At 45.2% G+C, this 21,058-nt stretch overlaps 1 protein-coding gene across 3 annotated transcripts in view; it reads left to right on the forward strand.

The window, feature by feature from the left end:
• Positions 1 to 21,058, forward strand: part of SHPRH (SNF2 histone linker PHD RING helicase) — a 746,219-nt gene that overhangs the window by 298,371 nt on the left and 426,790 nt on the right. For all 3 annotated transcript variants that reach the window (XM_069235239.1, XM_069235238.1, XM_069235240.1), the window contains exon 11: positions 15,442 to 15,520. In XM_069235239.1, the coding sequence (XP_069091340.1) occupies positions 15,442 to 15,520 (79 nt within the window). The remainder of the gene's footprint in view (positions 1 to 15,441; positions 15,521 to 21,058) is intronic.

The following is a 21,058-nucleotide window of genomic DNA, read 5'->3' on the forward strand; positions in this document are numbered from 1 at the left end:
GACTAGTAAGGGCAGGCAACTGTGGCTGCTCCATGTTTGGGGCAACCCACGTGTCAGGTCTTCCAAACCTTTCAGCCGCTGGCTGCTGCACCATTGGCGCATCGATGTCCTCCTCGAAAACAGGCCCTTCATCTGCACTGAGAGTGGCTTCCTCATCAGAAGATTCCTCTCGGACAGAAAGTTCACTCCCAGATTATCTCTCTTCCTCCTCTGCCTCAGATGCAGAGTCCGTCTCCTAATCATGGTCAGAAGACGACTCAAAAAGCATGCCAACAACCTGCTGAGCGGTCACTCTGCGGCTAGCCAGGATATTTTCTAAGAAGTGGAAAGAGACAAATACGCCAACAACAACCAGCACTGTCTAAATTAAGGAATAAACAAAGTGTGGCTTTGTTACAAAGAGTTATGTATTCAAAAACTATACCACTCACTTGCCTGAAAAAGCTAGACTCACCATCAACTACTCTGCACAGACTCAGCAATCACCAATGATATCCCACTAAAAAGAAAAAAGAAAAGCATATTAGACATAAGATAACACAAATATTGTGCACAAATCTAAGGACAATTTCACACACAATCCTGCATTTAGTACACCACCTACAAACATGTCATTCATGCATGGCAGCAATACTCATTTTTAGTAAATTTACTTACCTAAAACATGCAACTACGCAAACCACAGGTCAGCCACTGCCAAAATGAGCCACAGCAAAAGAAGCAAAAGCTTTGAACTAGAACAAAAAAGAGAAATAAACTGTTATAATCACAAATGCAAACACTTCGCCAGTTGAGAAACACCCTCCCACCAAACAGTAAAAAAAAAAAAAATAATCCCTGGTGTCTTGTGGTCTCCTGGGAAGATGAGCCTATAAAAAATACTAGGCCGATCTGCCCCCAAAGGGGGCAGAAACCGCGTAAAATATTATGCCCCCTTGGGTGAGCGGCCCTTGCCCAAGGGCCTGGCCCCCCTGCACAAAAAACACACACACAAAAAAGAAAATCCCTGGTGCCATGGGCCAAAAAAACAAGGCTGATATGCCCCCCAGGAGGGAGAACTACCTAAAGGTGTTTCTCCCCCTTTGGGGGGTGCGACCCCCGCACACAAAAAACAAACAAAAAAAAAACATATCCCTGGTGACATTGTGGCCCCTACCCCCCTGGGGGCAGATCAGCTGAAAAATAATTAGCCAATCTGCCCCCGGGGGGGCAGAAACGGCATATAACATAATGCCCCCCTTGGGAGAGTGACCTTTGCCCAAGGGGCCGCCCCCCCCTGCCCAAAACACACACGCACAGACAACAAATTCCCTGGTGCCTAGTGAGCATTTCTACTGCCCGATCGGGCATCAGGAATGCTAAAAGAGGCATAGAGGGAAAGGAAAACCCTTTCCATTCCTTTCCCCGATGCATCTTTTGAGTCAATCCCCCAATCCCCCCACGGCCCAAGGAGAAACTTACCTCCTTCTTGGTGGACGCGCAGGAAGCTTCCTGCGCTTCCGGCAGCCTCTAATACTGTCAGCGCACGTTTGTGCACTGACATCATTAGATGGGGGTGGGGGGGGCGGGAGTGGAGTGGAAGGGGATGCGAGCACCAGCGCTTCCCCTGAGGGCCAGGTGCAGGACGTAACAGTTACGTCCTGGGCACACAGGGGGTAGCCCGACTGCCAACCAAAGAGCCCATTTCTAACAGTGGGTCTCAAGTATTGATACCTTTTGTAGATTCATGTACAACCCACCCTCCTCCCCGTTAAGGCTCTCCATTGTTATACCTCTTAATTTCTTCTATTTACACATCTGCTAGAAATGTGAGAAATGGTGGTTCTGCAGGGGATGAGGGCTTCAGGTTTTTGGCTTTGATTGGCAGATGTTTGAGTGCATTAAAACAAGGTCAATTGGGTAACAATGTCTTGTTTTCAGTGGGGCTTTTAAGGCCTACATGTTTGCACTGCTTTTTTTATTGCTGTTACAGTGGGACCCCACCATGACGATGGGGAAGATTCAAGCATGCAACTCTATGAAAGTTATGAATACTTGAGAACCAGAGTGTACAGGTAAGTACCTTGTTTCTTCCAGTTTGCAGTGGCAGGCGGAGTGCCATTTTGCTCTTTGTCACCGTCAGGGTGGCACAAACAGTGCTGCATCCTAGGTAGAGACACTGGCTTATGTGGCCTGGGTACCCTGGGTATCATGTACAGGGGACTTGTAAGTAAGTCACTTGCCAATTGGGTATAGCCAATTTGACATATATTTTGTAAGGGTTTAGAACACTGGCACTGAGGTCTGGTTAGCAGGCCTCAGTGCCTTCTCAGAGTCAAAAAATCAGCAGCTAGTAGTACAAATGGGGCAAAAAGTGGGGTGGAAACCTGCAAAAAGCCATTTTCCTTGTAATAGTTATCTCAAGGAACTGTATCTCGTGCCCTAAGATAGCCCACCCTTGCCATACACTGTAATTTAGCCACTTATTACATCAGTTATGACATGTTCTGTCATTGATAACAACAAAACTGTGCATGGCGGGGTTTAACTGACATTTTCCTCTAAACATAATGTCCCCTTAACATTTGTTTTTTTTCAGTGAATATATGACTGATTCAGACTGTGTGTGTGTGTGTGTGTGTGTGTGAGTGTGTGTGTGTGTGTTTGTGTATATCGCCATTAGGTAATGTATATATACATATGTTCAATGGCATGTGTAGCTGCAGTTACACATGCTGTGCATATCCCGCATTCTAGTGTTGGGCTCGGAGTGTTACAAGTTGTTTTTCTTCGAAGAAGTCTTTTCGAGTCACAGAATCGAGGGACTCCTCCCATTTCGGCTCCATTGTGCATGGGCGTCGACTCCATCCTAGATTGTTTTCTTTCCGCCATCGGGTTCGGACGTGTTCCTCTTCGCTCAGTGTTTCGGTTCAGAAAGTTAGTTAGATATCGGAAAAATTCAACGGTATTGTTTGCGTTCGGTATCGGGTTAGTTATCACAGATCGACACCGAATTTTGAAGAGCTACGGTGGCCCTTCGGGGTTTCGATTCCCCGGCGGGGCCTGGTCAGCCCGACCACATGCGTCTACAAGACTAATGGAACGGACCCCATTCCGCTTCTGCCCCGAATGCCACAACAAGTATCCTTACACAGATCAACATTTGGTCTGTAATTTGTGTTTGTCTCCCGAACACAAAGAGGATACCTGTGAGGCCTGTCGAAAAATACGGTGGAAAAGGTTTCGATACCGAAACGTCCGGCTTCGGAGCTGAAAACAAGTTCCTACACCGAGGAGCAAGGGCTTGCCACAAATGCAAAGCCATAAATTCGGCCAAGAGCTAGAAGCAGGGGAGCCAGATTATACACAGAGAAGGCTCCATATCCAAAAGGAGACAGGGAAGATAAGAACTCTCCCTCCTATAAGGATGAAAAGGAAACTGGCTTTCCAAGAGAAGGATAAACCACCACAAGCAAAGGTGGCAAAGCAAGTAACTCCGCCACCATCACCTCAACGCTCACCGCAATCATCACCAATCGCTAGTCCACCTATTGTGCAGTCTCCAACACACAGAAGCATGAGCCAAGATGACCCAGATGCATGGGATCTTTATGATGTGCCTGTGTCAGATAACAGTCCCGACTGTTACCCTGCAAGACCATCACCACCTGAAGACAGTACTGCTTACACGCAGGTGGCGTCCAGAGCAGCTGCTTTTCACAACGTGACACTGCATGCTGAACCTATCGAAGATGACTTTTTTATTTAATACTCTGTCGTCCACACACAGTCAGTACCAGGGTCTTCCGATGCTACGGGGAATGTTGAAACACGCAAAGCAAATATTTCAAGAACCCGTTAAAGGCAGGGCCATCACTCCTAGGGTGGAAAAAAAGTACAAGCCTCCACCAACAGACCCTATGTACATTACGCAGCAACTGACACCAGCAACTGACACCGGACTCATCCCACTGGGATGAAATGCAACACTTTATTGAACATCTGCCCAAAGAATTCCAAAAACGTGCACAACAAGTGGTAGAAGAGGGCCAAAGTATCTCAAATAACCAGATATGTTCAGCAATGGACGCAGCAGACACAGCTGCAAGAACTGTAAATACAGGGGTTGACAATTCGGAGACAGGCATGGCTGCGCACCTCAGGATTCAAGCCCGAAATCCAACAGGCTGTGCTTAATATGCCTTTTAATGGACAGCAGTTGTTTGGGCTGGAAGTGGACACAGCTATCGAGAAGCTGAAAAAAGATACAGATACAGCCAAGGCCATGGGCGCGCTCTACTTCCCACAGAGCAGAGGCACTTTTAGGAAGACACAATTTAGAGGGGGGTTTTCGGGGCCAAACCACAGAACCCTCAACTTCACAAACCAGGCCCACATACCAGAGCCAGTATCAGAGAGGAGGCTTTCGGGGACAATACAGAGGTGGACAGTTCCCCAAAACTAGAGGGAAGTTCCAAAGTCCCAAGACCCCTCAAAACAAACAGTGACTTCAGTGTCACAAATCCCCAACACGTAACACCAGTGGGGGGGAGACTAACAGAATTTTACCAAAATTGGGAGAAAATAACAATGGACTCGTGGGTCCTAGCCATCATCCAACATGGCTATTGCATAGAATTCCTACAATTACCACCAAATGTGCCTCCAAAAACACACAACATGTCCAAACAACACATGGATCTATTACAGATAGAAGTCCAAGCGTTGTTACAAAAAGATGCAATAGAACTAGTACCCAATCATCAGAAAGGAACAGGGGTTTACTCCCTGTACTTTCTCATACCCAAAAAGGACAAAACTCTAAGGGCCAGATGTACCAAGGGTTTTGCGACTCGCAAACGGCGAAAAACGCAGTTTGCGAGGCGCAAAAGCCTCTACGAGATGCAGAAATGCATTTTGCGAGTCGAATCCGACTCGCAAAATGCATTTCTGACTCGCAAATAGGAAGGGGTGTTCCCTTCCTATTTGCGACTCGCAACGCTATGCAATTTTGCGGTCGCAAATGAAATCGCAGTTACCATCCACTTGAAGTGGATGGTAACCCAGTCGCAATGGGCCCTTTTTCAGAGCAGGTAGTGGTCCTATGGACCACTGCCTGCTCTGAAAAATACCGAAACAAAAGGTTTCGTTTTTTTTTCTAAGTGCAGCTCGTTTTCCTTTAAGGAAAACGGGCTGCAGATAGGAAAAAAAAAAAAAACTGCTTTATTAAAAAGCAGTCACGGACATGGTGGTTTGCTGTCTCCAGCAGGCCACCATCCCCGTGAGTGCCCATACTCGCAAAGTGGTCGCAAAATGCGACCCACCTCATTAATATTAATGAGGTGGGTCTTTGTGACCCCATTGCGAGTTGCAGAAGGTGTCTGAGACACCTTTCTGCATACCAAATTGTGACATGCAATTTACGAGTCGCACGGACTCGAAAATTGCAAGTCGCAATTTTCTACCTACCTACATCTGGCCCTAAGACCCATATTAGATCTCAGAACACTAAATCTTTACATCAAATCAGATCACTTTCACATGGTAACACTTCAAGACGTAATCCCCTTGCTCAAACAACAAGACTACATGACCACATTAGATCTTAAAGATGCGTACTTCCATATACCCATACATCCCTCACACAGGAAATACTTAAGGTTTGTAATCCAAGGGGTACATTACCAGTTCAAAGTGTTACCATTCGGAATAACAACAGCACCAAGGGTATTTACAAAATGCCTTGCAGTAGTAGCAGCACATATCAGAAGGCAACACATACACGTGTTCCCGTATCTAGACGATTGGCTAATCAAAACCAACACACAAGAACAGTGTTTTCAACACACAAAAAAAGTTATAGAAACCCTTCACTAACTAGGTTTCTCACTAAACTACCAAAAATCACACCTACAGCCGTGTCAAATACAACAATACTTAGGAGCAACAATCAACACAAAAAAAGGGATTGCCACTCCAAGTCCACAGAGGGTACAAGCATTCCAAAATGTTATACAAAGCATGTACCCAAACCAGAAATATCAGGTAAAATTAGTAATGAAACTACTAGGCATGATGTCCTCATGCTCATGCATAGCCATTGTCCCAAACGCAAGATTACACATGCGGCCCTTACAACAGTGCCTAGCAACACAAAGGACACAAGCACAGGGTCAACTACAAGATCTAGTGTTGATAGACCGCCACAAACACGCCTCGCTACAATGGTGGAATCATATAAATTTAAATCAAGGGCAGCTTTTCCAGGACCCAGTGCCTCAATACGTGATCACAACAAATGCTTCTATGGTAGGGTGGGGAGCACACCTCAACCAACACAGCATCCAGGGACAATGAGACACTCAACAGAAACAACTTCACATAAATCAGCTAGAACTACTAGCAGTGTTTCTAGCGTTGAAAGCATTTCAACCGCTAATAGCCCACAAACACATTCTTGTCAAAACAGACAACATGACAACAATGTATTACTTAAACAGGGAGGCACACACTCATCACAACTGTGTCTCTTAGCACAAAAAATTTGGCATTGGGCGAATCACAATCACATTCACCTAATAGCGCTATACATCCCAGGAATTCAGAACCAGTTGGCAGACAATCTCAGTCGAGATAACCAACAGATCCAAGAATGGGAGATTCATCCCCAGATACTACAAACCTACTTCAAAAACTGGGGAACACCGCAAATAGACCTATTCGCAACAAAAGAAAACGCAAAATGCCAAAACTTCGCATCCAGGTACCCACAGCCTCACTCCAAGGGCAATGCGTTATGGATGAGTTGGTCAGGGATATTTGCTTACGCTTTTCCCCCTCTGCCACTCATTCCGTATCTAGTAAACAAACTGAGTCAAAACAAACTCAAACTAATACTAATAGCACCAACTTGGTCAAGACAACCTTGGTACACAACACTTTTAGACCTGTCAGTAGTGCCTCATATCAAACTACCAAACAGACCAGATCTGTTAACTCAACACAAACAACAAATCAGACACCCAAATCCAGCATCGCTCAATCTAGCAATCTGGCTCCTGAAGTCTTAGAATTCGGACATTTAAACCTCACACAAGAATGTATGGAGGTCATCAAACAGGCTAGAAAACCTACTACAAGACATTGCTACGCAAATAAATGGAAACGATTTGTTTATTACTGTCATAATAATCAAATTCAACCATTACACGCCTCCGCTACACACATTGTAAGCTACTTACTACACTTACAAAAATCTAAGTTAGCTTTTTCATCCATTAAAATACATCTCACAGCAATTTCAGTTTATCTGCAATTTACACATTCAACTTCACTATTTAGTTTCCCAGTCATAAAAGCTTTTATGGAGGGCCTAAAAAGGATCATTCCACCGAGAACACCACCAGTCCCTTTGTGGAACCTCAATATTGTATTAACAAGACTCATGGGTCCACCATTCGAACCCATGCACTCTTGTGAAATGCAATACTTAACTTGGAAAGTAGCCTTCCTAATAGCTATCACATCACTCAGAAGAGTAAGTGAAATACAAGCCTTTACCATACAGGAACCATTTATACAAATACATAAACATAAAGTGGTTCTACGTACAAATCCCAAATTTTTGCCAAAAGTTATATCACCGTTCCACTTAAACCAAATTGTGGAACTCCCAGTGTTTTTTCCACAACCAGACTCTGTAGCTGAAAGAGCATTACATACATTAGACATTAAAAGAGCTCTAATGTACTACATTGATAGAACCAAACAGTTTTGCAAAACAAAACAATTGTTTGTAGCTTACCAGAAACCTCATACAGGAAATCCAATATCCAAACAAGGCATTGCCAGATGGATAGTGAAATGTATTCAAACCTGTTATGCTAAAGCTAAAAGAGAACTGCCTATTACACCAAAGACACACTCCACTAGAAAAAATGGCACCACAATGGCCTTTCTAGGAAATATACCAATGACAGAAATCTGTAAGGCAGCCACATGGTCTACGCCTCATACATTCACCAAACATTACTGCGTGGATGTGTTAACAACACAACAAGCCACAGTAGGACAAGCAGTACTAAGAACTTTATTTCAAACAACTTCAACTCCTACAGGCTAAACCACCGCTTTTGGGGAGATAACTGCTTACTAGTCTATGCACAGCATGTGTATCTGCAGCTACACATGCCATCGAACGGAAAATGTCACTTACCCAGTGTACATCTGTTCGTGGCATGAGACGCTGCAGATTCACATGCGCCCTCCCACCTCCCCGGGAGCCTGTAGCCGGTGTAAGTTGATCAAAGTTAAACTCATACATTTGTAAATTTGTAAATATAATACTTTTAGTCACATTATGTGACCATACTCACTCCATTGCATGGGCATTATTAATATATACACAACTCCTACCTCACCCTCTGCGGGGAAAACAATCTAAGATGGAGTCGACGCCCATGCGCAATGGAGCCGAAATGGGAGGAGTCCCTCTATCTCGTGACTCGAAAAGACTTCTTTGAAGAAAAACAACTTGTAACACTCCGAGCCCAACACTAGATGGCGGGGTATGCACAGCATGTGAATCTGCAGCGTCTTATGCCACGAACAGATGTACACTGGGTAAGTGACATTTTCCATATATATATATATCACCTAGTGGCGGTCTCCACTAGGTAATTATAGTTAGAGCCATGTTTCCATAGAAAAAGCGTTTTATGACTTGCCTATATCTTTGGCATCGTTTGAATCTTCACAAAATTTTCCAAAAAAAGTGTTGCGTTGATTCTTGTTGCGCATGGAAAGTTTCTGGGGGACCCGTGAAGCAGGGGCTCAGAAAAAAAGGGGGAGGGGGGTAATCAGAAAAGTTGTGTTTCCCATGTTAATTCCCATAGGACCTTTAGACACACCTACAGCCTGAACCACTGGACGGAATTACACCAAATTTGGCAGAAAGCTAGCTTTCGGTATGCAGATTGATTATTTGCTAATTTTGTGTTCATCCGTTCAGTAGTTCTTTAGAAATATAGGGAAGTTTAAGTTTGTATATCTCTGCAAAATATTTGCGAACAAAGAGGAGCTTGTGCAGGGAAATGCACAGTTCTGATTGACTGGCAGTACTTCAGACCAAGAAGTGTTGGTAGCCATCTTGGGACTCTGCTTCAGCCGAGTCCCAGTAAAGTAAAAAAATAAAAAGAAGAGGGGCCATGGTAGGGACACCCTGACCTTTTACTCTGGTGGGAGGGGGCAATTGCTTAAAAGTATTTTTTGCTGCGAAATTGCGATAATAATATAAAGAAAAAACAAGCAGAGGTTCCTGAGCTTTAGGCCCCTTGGTGGGCCAGGTCCCGGGGGCATTAATAATTTTGTGTGGGAGGTCCTCTCTTATAGTTACCTAAGGGTGCGAGTTATAATTCTTAAAATAACTCTACCGGCTGAATATCTCTGGTTTTGTGCAAGTAAATTCAGAATCTAACTATAACAATGCTGTATCCTTTGTTTTTTTACGTGAATTTCTATTTTCTTTTTTTTAAAATCTATTTCCTAAGTATAATAATGTCTCTGTAACCTTTGGTTTTTCAGTGAATTTCTATGTTTTTTTAACATAAAGTAATTTTCATTACTAAACGTTAATCCAAACACCACCCCCTATAACCACTCATTCCCAGGCAAAGCCTTTGGCCATGTGTGGTGGGAGTTGGCTGAAGAGCCTGTCTCTCTGGGTGTGAGAATGTGTGAGAGGGTGTCACTGGGTATGTGAGTGGGTGTATAAGTGTCTGTGTGGGTGTCAGTAGCTGTGTGCAAGAAGTGAGTACGTTCTTGTCCTCACCTAGGGGGTTGGGCGGCCCCACTCCCCTGGCAGATTTGTGCTCTGGGGACCCAGTTCCCCTGGGCTTAGCATTAAGTAAATGGAAAAGGGGCACCACATGTCCGTCCTTTTAGGGCTGATTTTGGCCCCAGAGACCCCATCCCTGGGCCCCAGCCATCTATTTTAGGTGCCCCCAAAGCAATGGGATGGCAGGGGGAGCCTCAAGGCTTCTGCGGTCCTGCGGGAGCCAGCATTTCCTATACACAGAGGGTGCTGCTAAACATGCAAAAGCAATTGTTTCATCTCTGTTCCTGCCCGCATGCCTACCGGTAGAGAAAGAGATGAAACCTCTGCTTCCAGCGGACGGGATCTGTTTGACAGCTCAGGCCCACTGAAAGCAGAGTGTTTGCTCAACCTTGGCAGGAGCTGTCAAAGCTCTAGCCAAGTCACAGCAAACAGCTATGTCCCGGGGGTTGGCAACCTGGGACATAGCAGGAACCGGCCCTTGGGGAGACTTCCTCAGGGTGATTATTAGCTCTATGCGGGGCATCGGTAGCCCCTCCCCCCCCCCCCCAACATTTAAACTTGGCCCCAGGGAGGTGGTGGTCCCCTTGGTCTGCAACAGACAGACAGGTGGTGGGCTGTGAGTGGGGCAGCACGGGACCACCTGCATACATTTCAGAATTAGCCCCGGGGAGTTGGCGGTCCCCAGGGGTGTGGGTCAGGCCTGTAAGGCCTCCCCTGTTTTAAATAAAGTTTGCCCAGGGGAGGTGGTGGTGCCCAGAGTGCGGGGTGTGTTGCCCCACCCCCATACTTTTGCATCATAGCTCCTGGGAGGTGGTGATCCCTGGAGCTAATAGAAGCGTCCCTCCTCCTTTTTCAATCCCCAGGGACCCCGGGACCTGGCCCACCCAGGGGCAATTTAAAAAATAAAAAAAAGGGTGGAGGGCCAGCTTTTTTTTTTTTTTTTTTTTATCTCAGAAATGTCCACAGATCTGGGTCTGCGTATTTTTCTGAGATTTAAAAAAAAATGTTTTTTTGCCCTGGTGCAGTCCTTGAGGGACCCCTAGACCAAGGCTAGAGGCTCAAGGTGACCCTACCATTGCCCCTACCCTTTTTTTTTTTTTTAACTATTTTTGTGTGACTCGGCTGGAGCAGCGTACCAAGATGACTGAAAACACTTCCTAACAGCCAATCCGATATCGGCATGGGGTCAGTTGGATCCGCATCCCTGGATAGCTATATTTGTTAATCTCTAATAAAGCCAGAACTACTTAACAGATTTACACCACATCACAAAAAGCGCGCTTTCTGGAGCAAGAGCTAGCTTTCTGCCAAATTTGGTGTAATTCCGTCCTGCGGTTCGGGCTGAAGTCGTGTTCAAAATCTCTATGGGGAAAATGCCTGGGGGGAAACGGGTTTTGGGGCCCCCTCTTTTTAACAGCCCCTGCTTGATGGATCATTCCGAAACATTCAAAACAGCAGCTGCACCCACTGAAGTATAAGTTTTGAAACTTTAGTGAAGATTAAAGAGCCAGCGCCAAAGTTATTGACAAAACAAAAACGCTCTTCCTATGGAAACTAGGTCCTAACTATAACTACCTACTGGGGACTGCCAGTGGGTAATACGTAGAGATAGATAGATAGAAAGATAGACAGACAGACATGCTCTGCATACTCCTTCCATCTAGTGTTGGGCTCACAAGGTATAGTCCTTCCTCCCTCAGTTGGCAATGTGCATGGGCACTGGCTGCATTGTTAGATTGTTTTTCCGCCATTGTGTTAGAACGTGTACCAATTGGACTCCGTGTTCGGCACTCAACAGTGTTCTACCACCAGGCCCACTCACACCGCTGCAGAGTCCCAATCCCATTTTTGCTCTCCACCTGAGGTTCACCGAAGAGAGTGCTTCTCTCAACACTTCACTGCGAGGACCTTGGACCCATCCCAGGGTACTCTCCACCTTGTCTCGAGAACCATGTTGACGAGAATGCGAGGATATTGATGGGAAAGAGGCCCTTCCAGTACTGCATCCAGTGTCATTCCAGGTTTCCCTGGAGAGACCATCATCAGGTCTGCAGTCGCTGCCTCTGCCCTGAGCACGATGGCATTACATGCGAGGCCTACCTCACAATCTGATTGATCAAAATACATCTGTATTGACACGAGTGATGGTGAAATTGGACAAAGCTGACAGGAGTTCACCGATACCCAACATCTTCTGGGAGCACGTTGTCGAAGCAGAGGAAGAGGTTGGACTCTCAGAGGCCTAACTGGTCCAGTCCAGTTTGTAGGCAAACTCTCCCTCCAAATCAGGGGGTGAACAACAGCTGGGCCCTGCTTCTTCACAACCACTGAAGAAGACTGTCTTGAGTATGTTAGGCATCCACACCACCCTCGACCTGTGTGTAGAGGCAGAACACCACCCCTGAGCTGAGTCTAGAGCATAAAAACCCTGCTTCTTGGGCCACCTCTCCCTTCAGACCTTGATCAACAGCGACTGAGACCTTCAGAACCGACAGTGCTTCCTTCTTCACTGCAAAAATCATGCACAAGCTTGGTGCACAAGCCAGCAGGGCCATCCTCAGTAGCAATAAAGCCCACATTGGCTCAGATTCCCACATCTGCAAATTGTAACACTCTTGATCTACTAATGGCTCAGCATGCAGTAGTCTGGCACGGAAGTTCAAGCCTACATTAAACTTAACTAGAATACCCTCAGCAGAAGTATTTTTTCAAAGGCAGTCATGTCCAACAACAAACCTCACCCCCCCCCCCCCCCCGAATAGGGAATATCATACAATATTCTACAGTCATTGTTGGTAATATGGAGTTTCTCTCCTTTCCTGCTCCTATTGTCTCCAGAGATCTGCTGCAGTGTTATCTCTCTTAAAAAGGAGCCAAACCCTGAGAAGAAAAAGTGCATCAGGCACTATCCCTCGCATTGTCCAACTGTTTCCCACTGTTTCTGTACTGGCGACATTAAGCCGTCCATTGCCTACTTTAGCACCACCCATCTATTTAGTAATTAATGGGCCTGAGAAATTAAAGTCAATGCATGAGCAGCATCATCCCTATTGTTCTTCACCGTCAAAGGCTGATAAATTGGGTTTCTAAAGGATCTCTTTCACCATGCCCCACATCCTCTTTAACTTCTTTGGTTTCTGAATTGGTCTCCTAGCTGTTACACTCTCTTGGTTTTAAAAACTTGAATCTTAATACTTCATTCTGGCCCTTTTGCCCTATGAGTCATTTGATATCTGGAGGGTATTTCAACACCGCACATACCTCTGCCTAAAACTTCACCCCCATGTGCAGAACATTCGGGTACAGATTGTTATGTCTGACCATTCCGATGACAACTCCGCATCCTATGGTGTTCCCCTGGCTGCACATCTTAGACTACATGCTTTCACTTGCAGGGCAGGATCTTTCAGTGTTCATCTTACAGGTCTTGGTTACTCCCTGTCCTAAATCTACCCACCACTGTTGTATAGCTAATTTAGCCATATTTCATACATGTTATTTTAGCTGCCGAGGTCTGCAGCTGTGCACTTTCACCTAGATACATTTTCGTCAGCATGGTTTTATTTTTCTAACAAAAGCCACTTTTGCGGTGCTGTTTTATTATATCTATTGCATTGTCCTTTCACCTAGGAAAACACTGAATGTGTTGTATGGCCTTCCTTTTCTCCTCATAATATAAATATTTTTCAGCTGAAACATGATATTTCTAACAATGATGAATCTGGTGGTCCTTTGGCAGAGGAAACGACAGTGCACAAGTATTCTTCTCAGTTGGTGAAAGTATTGGTGGATGCTTTTATTTTGCCCTTTTTGTAGAAAGAGAACAAGATTTTGCTTCTAGATCAAAATAGCGTTGAGCTTCACATTTAGCCGTTCCGAGACAGTCGATTCAAGGTTGAGATCTCTCTTGAAGTGATAGTTTTGAGCCATGTAAGATACAGAACACCCAGTATGCCACTATACCAGTGGGAAGTTGAGATGTTATTGCTTACTCGTCATCACTGTACCCTTGTTGAGAGTTGCGCACTGTGCTTTATAGTTACTCAAGAACTGTCCACAAGTTGTATTTTATAAATTATGCAGCTCTATTCATATTCACAAAATAACATTAAGCTCCCTTTTTCTTTGAGATCCATTTACTGAAAGGTTGAGGACCGGATTTATAGTTTAGCTGAGGTAGTTACTTCACAAACGTGACTGATACATTGTTCGTCCTTTTACAATCCCATAGCAGCCTATGGAGATCGTAATACAGTGGATGAGATATCCATTATGTTCGTGATGGAGTAACCGGCTGCCATCAGACCCTTAGTAAATATGTATTGCTTCCATATATGCCAGGACATTTGTATTTGACTATAGTGCTGACTTACATCATGTGTACCTTCTAATGATCCGTTGCATAATTGTGACTCTTAAAGGTGATTTTCTGCTTTTGTCAGCCGAATCTGACAAAATACTAAATGCTCTTAGCTGAATTATAATTTAATGTATTTTCCAAAGATGAAATGACCTTAAGTGTAAGGCCATTTTATTGCTTGCAGTTATGTATATATTTCCCCTAAATAAATGTGTTCACGTTCCTGCTTTCTTTCTATTGACGTTTCCATTTGAGGACCACTATTTGAGGCTGACACTTGCCTTAGCCACAGCAGTACCAGTGCTGGACATTGGTTAGTTGACTTCCTGGCCTTCTGTCCACTCCTTCGCCTGCTATTACCGACCCCTGAGAATGCTGTTTCTGCACGTCTTCCTACCCATTACGGGAACTTTATATTTTAAGAAAGCTTTATGTTCCATCCTGAACAATGTCTAATTTTTCAGTATGTACTAATGCTTAAAAGCTAAGTGTGGAAAATGCTTTAAGGTAAACTGATGTTTGTGTGGAGCACCGGCACCGTATATAATTCTACGCTGTCACTTCCGGAGGCCGGACAAAGATGCTGCGAAGTCCAGCACCACCACCTATTGGTGCACAGGAGCAATTGATGGAAATGTTTTCTAATCTAACTTGGTTCCTAGGGCGATTTAGAAAATGAGGATTCATAATGCATTCTATTGCGAACTTTTCACTGATAAAGATGCTGCAGAAACAATAATATTTGTTAGAAAGGAGTTTTTCATACCAGAGGTGCATTTGGTGTGTTGGGTCTTATGACTGTTTGGTCTCTGTAAATTCTCCCACCAGTTACTTAAGACTATCTAGATTTTATTGCTGCACGTAGAAGTGCACGAACACCATTCATACCCGTATATCATGCCATGCTTTGTCAGTTTCTTGCTGAACCAATTTGATTTCCCAGGACTTAGATGACGTCCCCAGCAATATGAGTGTTAAAAAGCATTTAGGGGCTTACCCGGTGGTCAGCTGGAATTAGTAAACCATCCACTAAATGAGCAGAATTTATTATTATTGAATTACAGGTTCTCTTTTCAGCGGTTGTAGGGTTTGTCCTTTTAATTTGTCTATTAAATTAGTCTTTATTAAATTATGTTTGGTAATTTTAAAACTCATATTGGGAATATAATTTGAGAGTTGATATTTGATGCAAAAAAACATTCCTATCAACTTTTTTTGCTTTACATTTTTTTTCTCACAAAAGCCTTCATGTTTTGTTTTTCTGTAGGCGGCAGAAATGGCCTTACGCCTGGCAGGAATCAATCGCTGGTGTGTCAGTGGGACCCCAGTGCAACGAGGATTAGAAGGTAAATTATAATGGTTTACTTATTGCTGTAAAAATTCGTGTGTGTGTGTGTGTCAGCAGTGACACGTGGTACTCTAAAATTGTCACAGATCTGAAACACAAACATATTTTTTCTCTCTCCATCTGTCTCCTCTTTGTACTTAAGTTGGTAGTTATATTGTGCAAACCCAGTCGAATGGTTGTGGAGCGCTGTCCAGAGTCACCAACTGTTGCTTTTTTTAATGAATTAACCTTCTCAGGACCCCCACCTTTTTTTTTTCCTTTTTTTATATAACCTTTATTTTTCAGTTTTGTTACCAACAGACAGCAGCATGGGCAGCGGAATATGTCAGTACACGCTGAGATTCACCAATGTCTAGACAGCGGATTCTCACGAGGTTCATTTCCATGTCATTACAATACAGGACCGCATATTCCGCAGTCATCAAGGACACCCCTCCCACACAATTAGCACATCATCTCCCCCACCTATGACACACCAACCACCTCCCCGTTTTTCCATCATCACTATCCAAAGTCACCATTTCTGCCTTTAGTCTGAAGAATGCATCACACGCTGCCTTGTATGCCACGATATAATCTTCTAGTTTCTTATCTCTTTGGCTTTGCTTCATGTGCCCCTCTTCAGCCAGTGTCCATTCCAGTATGTCCCTATACCACTGATCACACATGGGTGCGTGTTGGCCCATACAGGGGATGGCTACCCTGCACCAGGCTAGAACTATTGCCAGTTGCAGGAATATGTAGCTAGTCTTCCGACCCTTGGGCTTTTTGATATGGCCCAACAAACAATGTATTGGGTTATGGTCAATCTGCAGGTGCGTAGCCCTCTGCAGGTCTGTCACCACCCCTGTCCAATAAACATGTACTGTCTAACACCCCCATGCCAGGTGAAGAAGATCTGCCCTGCGTGTGCCACAAAGAGGACACATTTCAGGCCGGGTGGGAAAGATCCAATGGAGAGCCTTAGGGGCCAGGTAAGTCCTGTGTAGAAAATTATATTGTACCTGCTTAAATCGGGCATTGCCAGACACGGTATGTGTCCACTCACATATAGCAGACCACGCACTGTCAGCCAATGGAGAGCCCAGATCTAGTACCCATTCAACACACGCCCTGGGTGACAGTCCCAACGCATTCTCTCTCATTTGTCTATAGAGTAGTGTGATCAAATGCCTTCCCCCACCACAGGTCAATAATACATCCAGTGTGCGCAAGAGCGGTGGAATGGCTGGATACATGGGCCAGGTCTGTTTGGCAACTTCGACAAATCTGGCATAATGGAGGAAATGCCCCGTGCCAAGATTAAAAGCATCACAAGCTTGCTCAAACATGATAAAATATTCACCAGGGTATAAATCCCCCAATAGGGCACACCTGTCTGTCCTGGCCTGAAATTACATATTCGTCAACATTTGATGTACCGGGCCAGTACCCAGAGGGGGAGTTCACGATGAAAGGGTTCCCTCCGTAAAACCACCTTTGTATATTGTTACCATATCTATGATGTGTAATGTACTACATAAAGAAGGTCCCCTGCTACTCCTGCCCCATCCATCAGTGCTGCGGGGAGACGCTTTGAGGCGACCAAGCCTGCCACCAATCGCTTCTCCCAGTGGTCTCCCTCTGCCAGCCATTGTACTGAAGATGCGCTGTGTAGTAATAAGGTCTAACCTGGGAGACTCCAGGCCCCCGTCCACATATCATCTTGTGAGTGTGGTCAAAGCCACTCTACTGTGGCGACCCACCCATAATAGGGACATAAGTATAGACCCATCACCCTCAATACTTCCAACAGATAATCCCAGTCCACCCTGTCGAAGGCTTTCTTCAAATCTATGGAAACCTGAGCCAGCTCTTGGGCTCCGTTCTCCACCTCGTGCAAGACATGCATAAGACAGAAGATTCATGTCCGTGTTACAGCCGAGGATGAAGCCACATTGGTCCTTGTGTACCAGTTGACACAGTTAAAGCCCCCACCTCAGTTGTGCTGGAGAGCCACATGACATCCTCCCTCCTATGGGCAGACTTCTCAGTTTTCCAAGCATTCCATTTTCAGAAGTGTACATTCTTCAGTGTGTCAATTCACCCATCTCCTGTTGGAAGCCTTTTTGGGACATTTGTCAGTTTGATTGCAGCTGTTTGTCAACTGTTTAGAAATGAAACTGATGCTCTTAGGCCTCATCGGTTGTACCTCGCTTCTTTTTGCATGGTTGTCATTCATAATTAATCTTTCTGTGCAGTCACTAAAAGTCTGCATTTGGGTGGGACTTTTATGCCTCCCTGCGCATCATACACCACATAAATACCTCTCATAAAGGTTTGTTTTGATATAATAGTAATGACCAACTTTCTCTATTGGAACTTGATTTTATGGGTGCCACCTCAGTTCTCCAAACGTAACTCGTATTGCAGTGCGCCAAAAACTATGCTATTCAATTCAAAGCATGAACTAACCACACCTCCCCAGAATCTGTAAAGGTCCCACACTGTCTGCTGATCTGAGCGCCCTTGGTAAGTACTCTGCTTAAGCCATTGAAGCTTAATAAGGCATGCCCTAAGCTCATCCAACAAGTGAGAAGCCTGTTTCCCTAATGTTTCTGTCTCCCTGCTTGCACTGTAAGAATCATCCCTGCAAAGTCCAAGATTCTCATTATGAGTTTTATCCTTTCTGATTCAAACCAGACTTTGTGAAGCTCTGGAATGCAGGGGTGTTAAATGTATTCCACTCTGTATCGCAAACACTGTGGTAGCTGAGTTTGATGCAATAACAAATTGTCTACCACAATAATATTGCTGTTTATTGTGAACTGTTACTGACTTATGGCATTGAGTTATGGCTTTGACACAGACGTAGAATTCTTTTTATCTGATTTAGTCAGTGGAACATGTCTGCACAAATGGTTTCAGAGGGAATTGTGAAACAAGCAGGCACTAGAACCAACCAAAGGAAATATCACAACTTGATGTTTTAATTCTAACATGTATTAATCTTATAAGTATCCCATGCGTAAGAATTTCGTGGATTAGAAAACCTGGAGATAAAGATTTGAGTCACACATGGCTTACAGTCTGTAGTTCCTCATACTACATGTAAAGTAGTTTTTTGTACTGCTATACAGCTTTTCTTTGCCCACACACAGAATTAATGGTACAGTGACTTCTTTTTAAAAAAAATTCTTTAGATACTTTTTGAGGTTAATTCAATTGTCCACTAATTGACAAAAGGAACCTACATTTTTTTACCTAAATAATTCTTAGGTCTGCCGTTTAATCAAACCTTCAAACCCCTGTCTGATCCTAGTAGCTAGACCTTGTACTGAAAGAGTCTTTCTTGGCTCCGATTCCCTTCTTAGACTGTGGTGTAGTGTACAGTAATTAATAAAGTTCTGATATCTTGCATTTTCCACTGGTATATCTTTTGAGTGTTAGTACTTTTAGAGGCACTTGGATTCCGGAAGGCTGCTACAATCACTGGTCAAGTGGGGGATGGAGCTAGCAGGGTCAAAAGTCTGTCGCTTGAGGCCCCACTGTGGCAATTTCTGTGCCAGTATGTAGCTTGGACATCCTAATTCTTGAGTCCCCTAGTGCAAGATGGCCCCATGCAATAGAGAGCAATGGCATCAATTACTCGAGGATATTAACAGTATCAAGGGTCCAAAACTGTAATGAGAAGCAGTCACTACAGGCTTTAACATCTGATGGAGACTTCTAGTTGCAGATTCCTTACCTTAGAATGCCTTACCTTACAATTTCCCCTAGGCATGAGACTGCATCCGGAGATTTTTTTTTAGCATACCCTTGTGCATCGTCACATGGCGTTGGTGGACTCCAAGGGTATAGACGTCGCCGTGATGATGTTGGGAGTCGTACATAGACCCCGCCTCTGTGTGGTGACGTCAGTTCTTTTCTTTTCACACCATGTCCTGGCCCGCAGATAGCTACTCTGGTCAATTTTTGACCTATTTAGACACTTTTGTTGAGTTTTTGGTGTGTCGAAATGTCCCCCAAGACCGGCGTCAATCCTTGCAAGGCCTTTCACCACATGATGTCAGTGACGGATCCACACCAGGTCTGTTTGTGGTGTCTGGAGTGAGACCACGACCCAAAGTCGTGTTACGAGTGCCAGGCCAGCACCCGAAGGCTTTGAGGGAATGTTCTCTCAAGCTTATGGTGGCCCGGCGCTCGAATCCGCATTGCTCCTAGTCTCGCTCGAGAGGAAGGTTTCGAGACCACTTGTGGAGTCACCACCACTCCTTGTCCTCCAAGTCTTTGGGTCATTCAGGTAAGAAGAAGAAGTTGTCGAAGAAGGCTTGGCATCCTTTGACTTCACCCTGCTGCTCGGCTGACACAGGAGGAGCGGCGACGCTCCAGGCCTCCATTCTCGGAGCCTACTTCTGGGTCCACGCCTCTCTGACTTTCCTGGAGCCGGGATGACCCCTGCCCAATTAAAAGAATTTTTTGAGGCCATGCGTTTAATTTTTTGGCAGTCCGCCCCTCCTCTGGCGCCTTTTGTCCTTGGGTGTTCAGCTGGAGGCCCTTCAGGTTCCGAGCCGGCGGCTCTGGCCTCCATGGGGCCTTCCGGATCCGCTACTGGATCTGCACCAACACCGGTCGTACCGTCAAGACATTCCCCGGCTCAGCCGTCAACGCTCTGACATCGGTTGTGCCCACTATCGATGTCAAACCTAATTCTAATCCCCGACGACTCAGAGTGACGTCGGCCGCCACCCTCTTCTTCGATGGGATCTATTAACCCCAGGTTGGATTCAGACCCTTTTTCTTATGGGTATGAATACAAGGAAGGATTGGAGGGTCCCTGGACCCTCATGAATACCAGGACAACCCTGATATGGACTGGGCGCAGAAATTTGGCAAGGCCTGTGTCTGGATACTTCTTTAGACGCTGGCATGCCTTCTTCTCCAACCGTGGCAATGGCGGAGGGAGCCACATAGTCTATGGTGGCCAGTAGAGCGGCTGAGGTCTTTGGCCTCAAACTGCCTACTGTTGAAGTCAGGTCTAATTTCTGACAGAGGTGCTTCAACCAGGGGCTTTCACATCTGAGCCTCACCTTCCTTTCAATGAAGCCCTTACTGATGTCCTTCTGGGTACTTGGTCCAGACCAAGCAGAGGGGCTCCTGTGAACAGGACGATCGCTCGCCATCGGCCCAACCCGAATGACCCTAAATTCCTGTCCCAACACCCGACGCCTCGAGAGCCTTGTTATCCAGACATCCTCGTCATCTGGCACATTTCCTTCCACACCTCTGGATCGGGAAGCAAAGAGACTGGACCAACTTGGGAAGAAGATGTTTTCTTCCTCCAGTCAGGCGTTGCGGTCAGTGAACACCACATGCCGTTTGGGCTGCTATACTCACTCCCTGTGGGATGTGGTCCTGCACGTCTTGCCGCAGATACCGGAGGAGGTCTAGAGTATTGTTTCCCAAGCAGTTGCTAATTGGAGAGACGCGGAAAAGTTCACTATTCGATGTGGGCTGGACACGACTGACTCTCTGGGTTGATCAGTTGTGTTGACGG

Source organism: Pleurodeles waltl, chromosome 5 (genome assembly GCF_031143425.1).
Source record: "Pleurodeles waltl isolate 20211129_DDA chromosome 5, aPleWal1.hap1.20221129, whole genome shotgun sequence".
Classification (NCBI taxonomy): Eukaryota; Metazoa; Chordata; class Amphibia; order Caudata; family Salamandridae; genus Pleurodeles; species Pleurodeles waltl.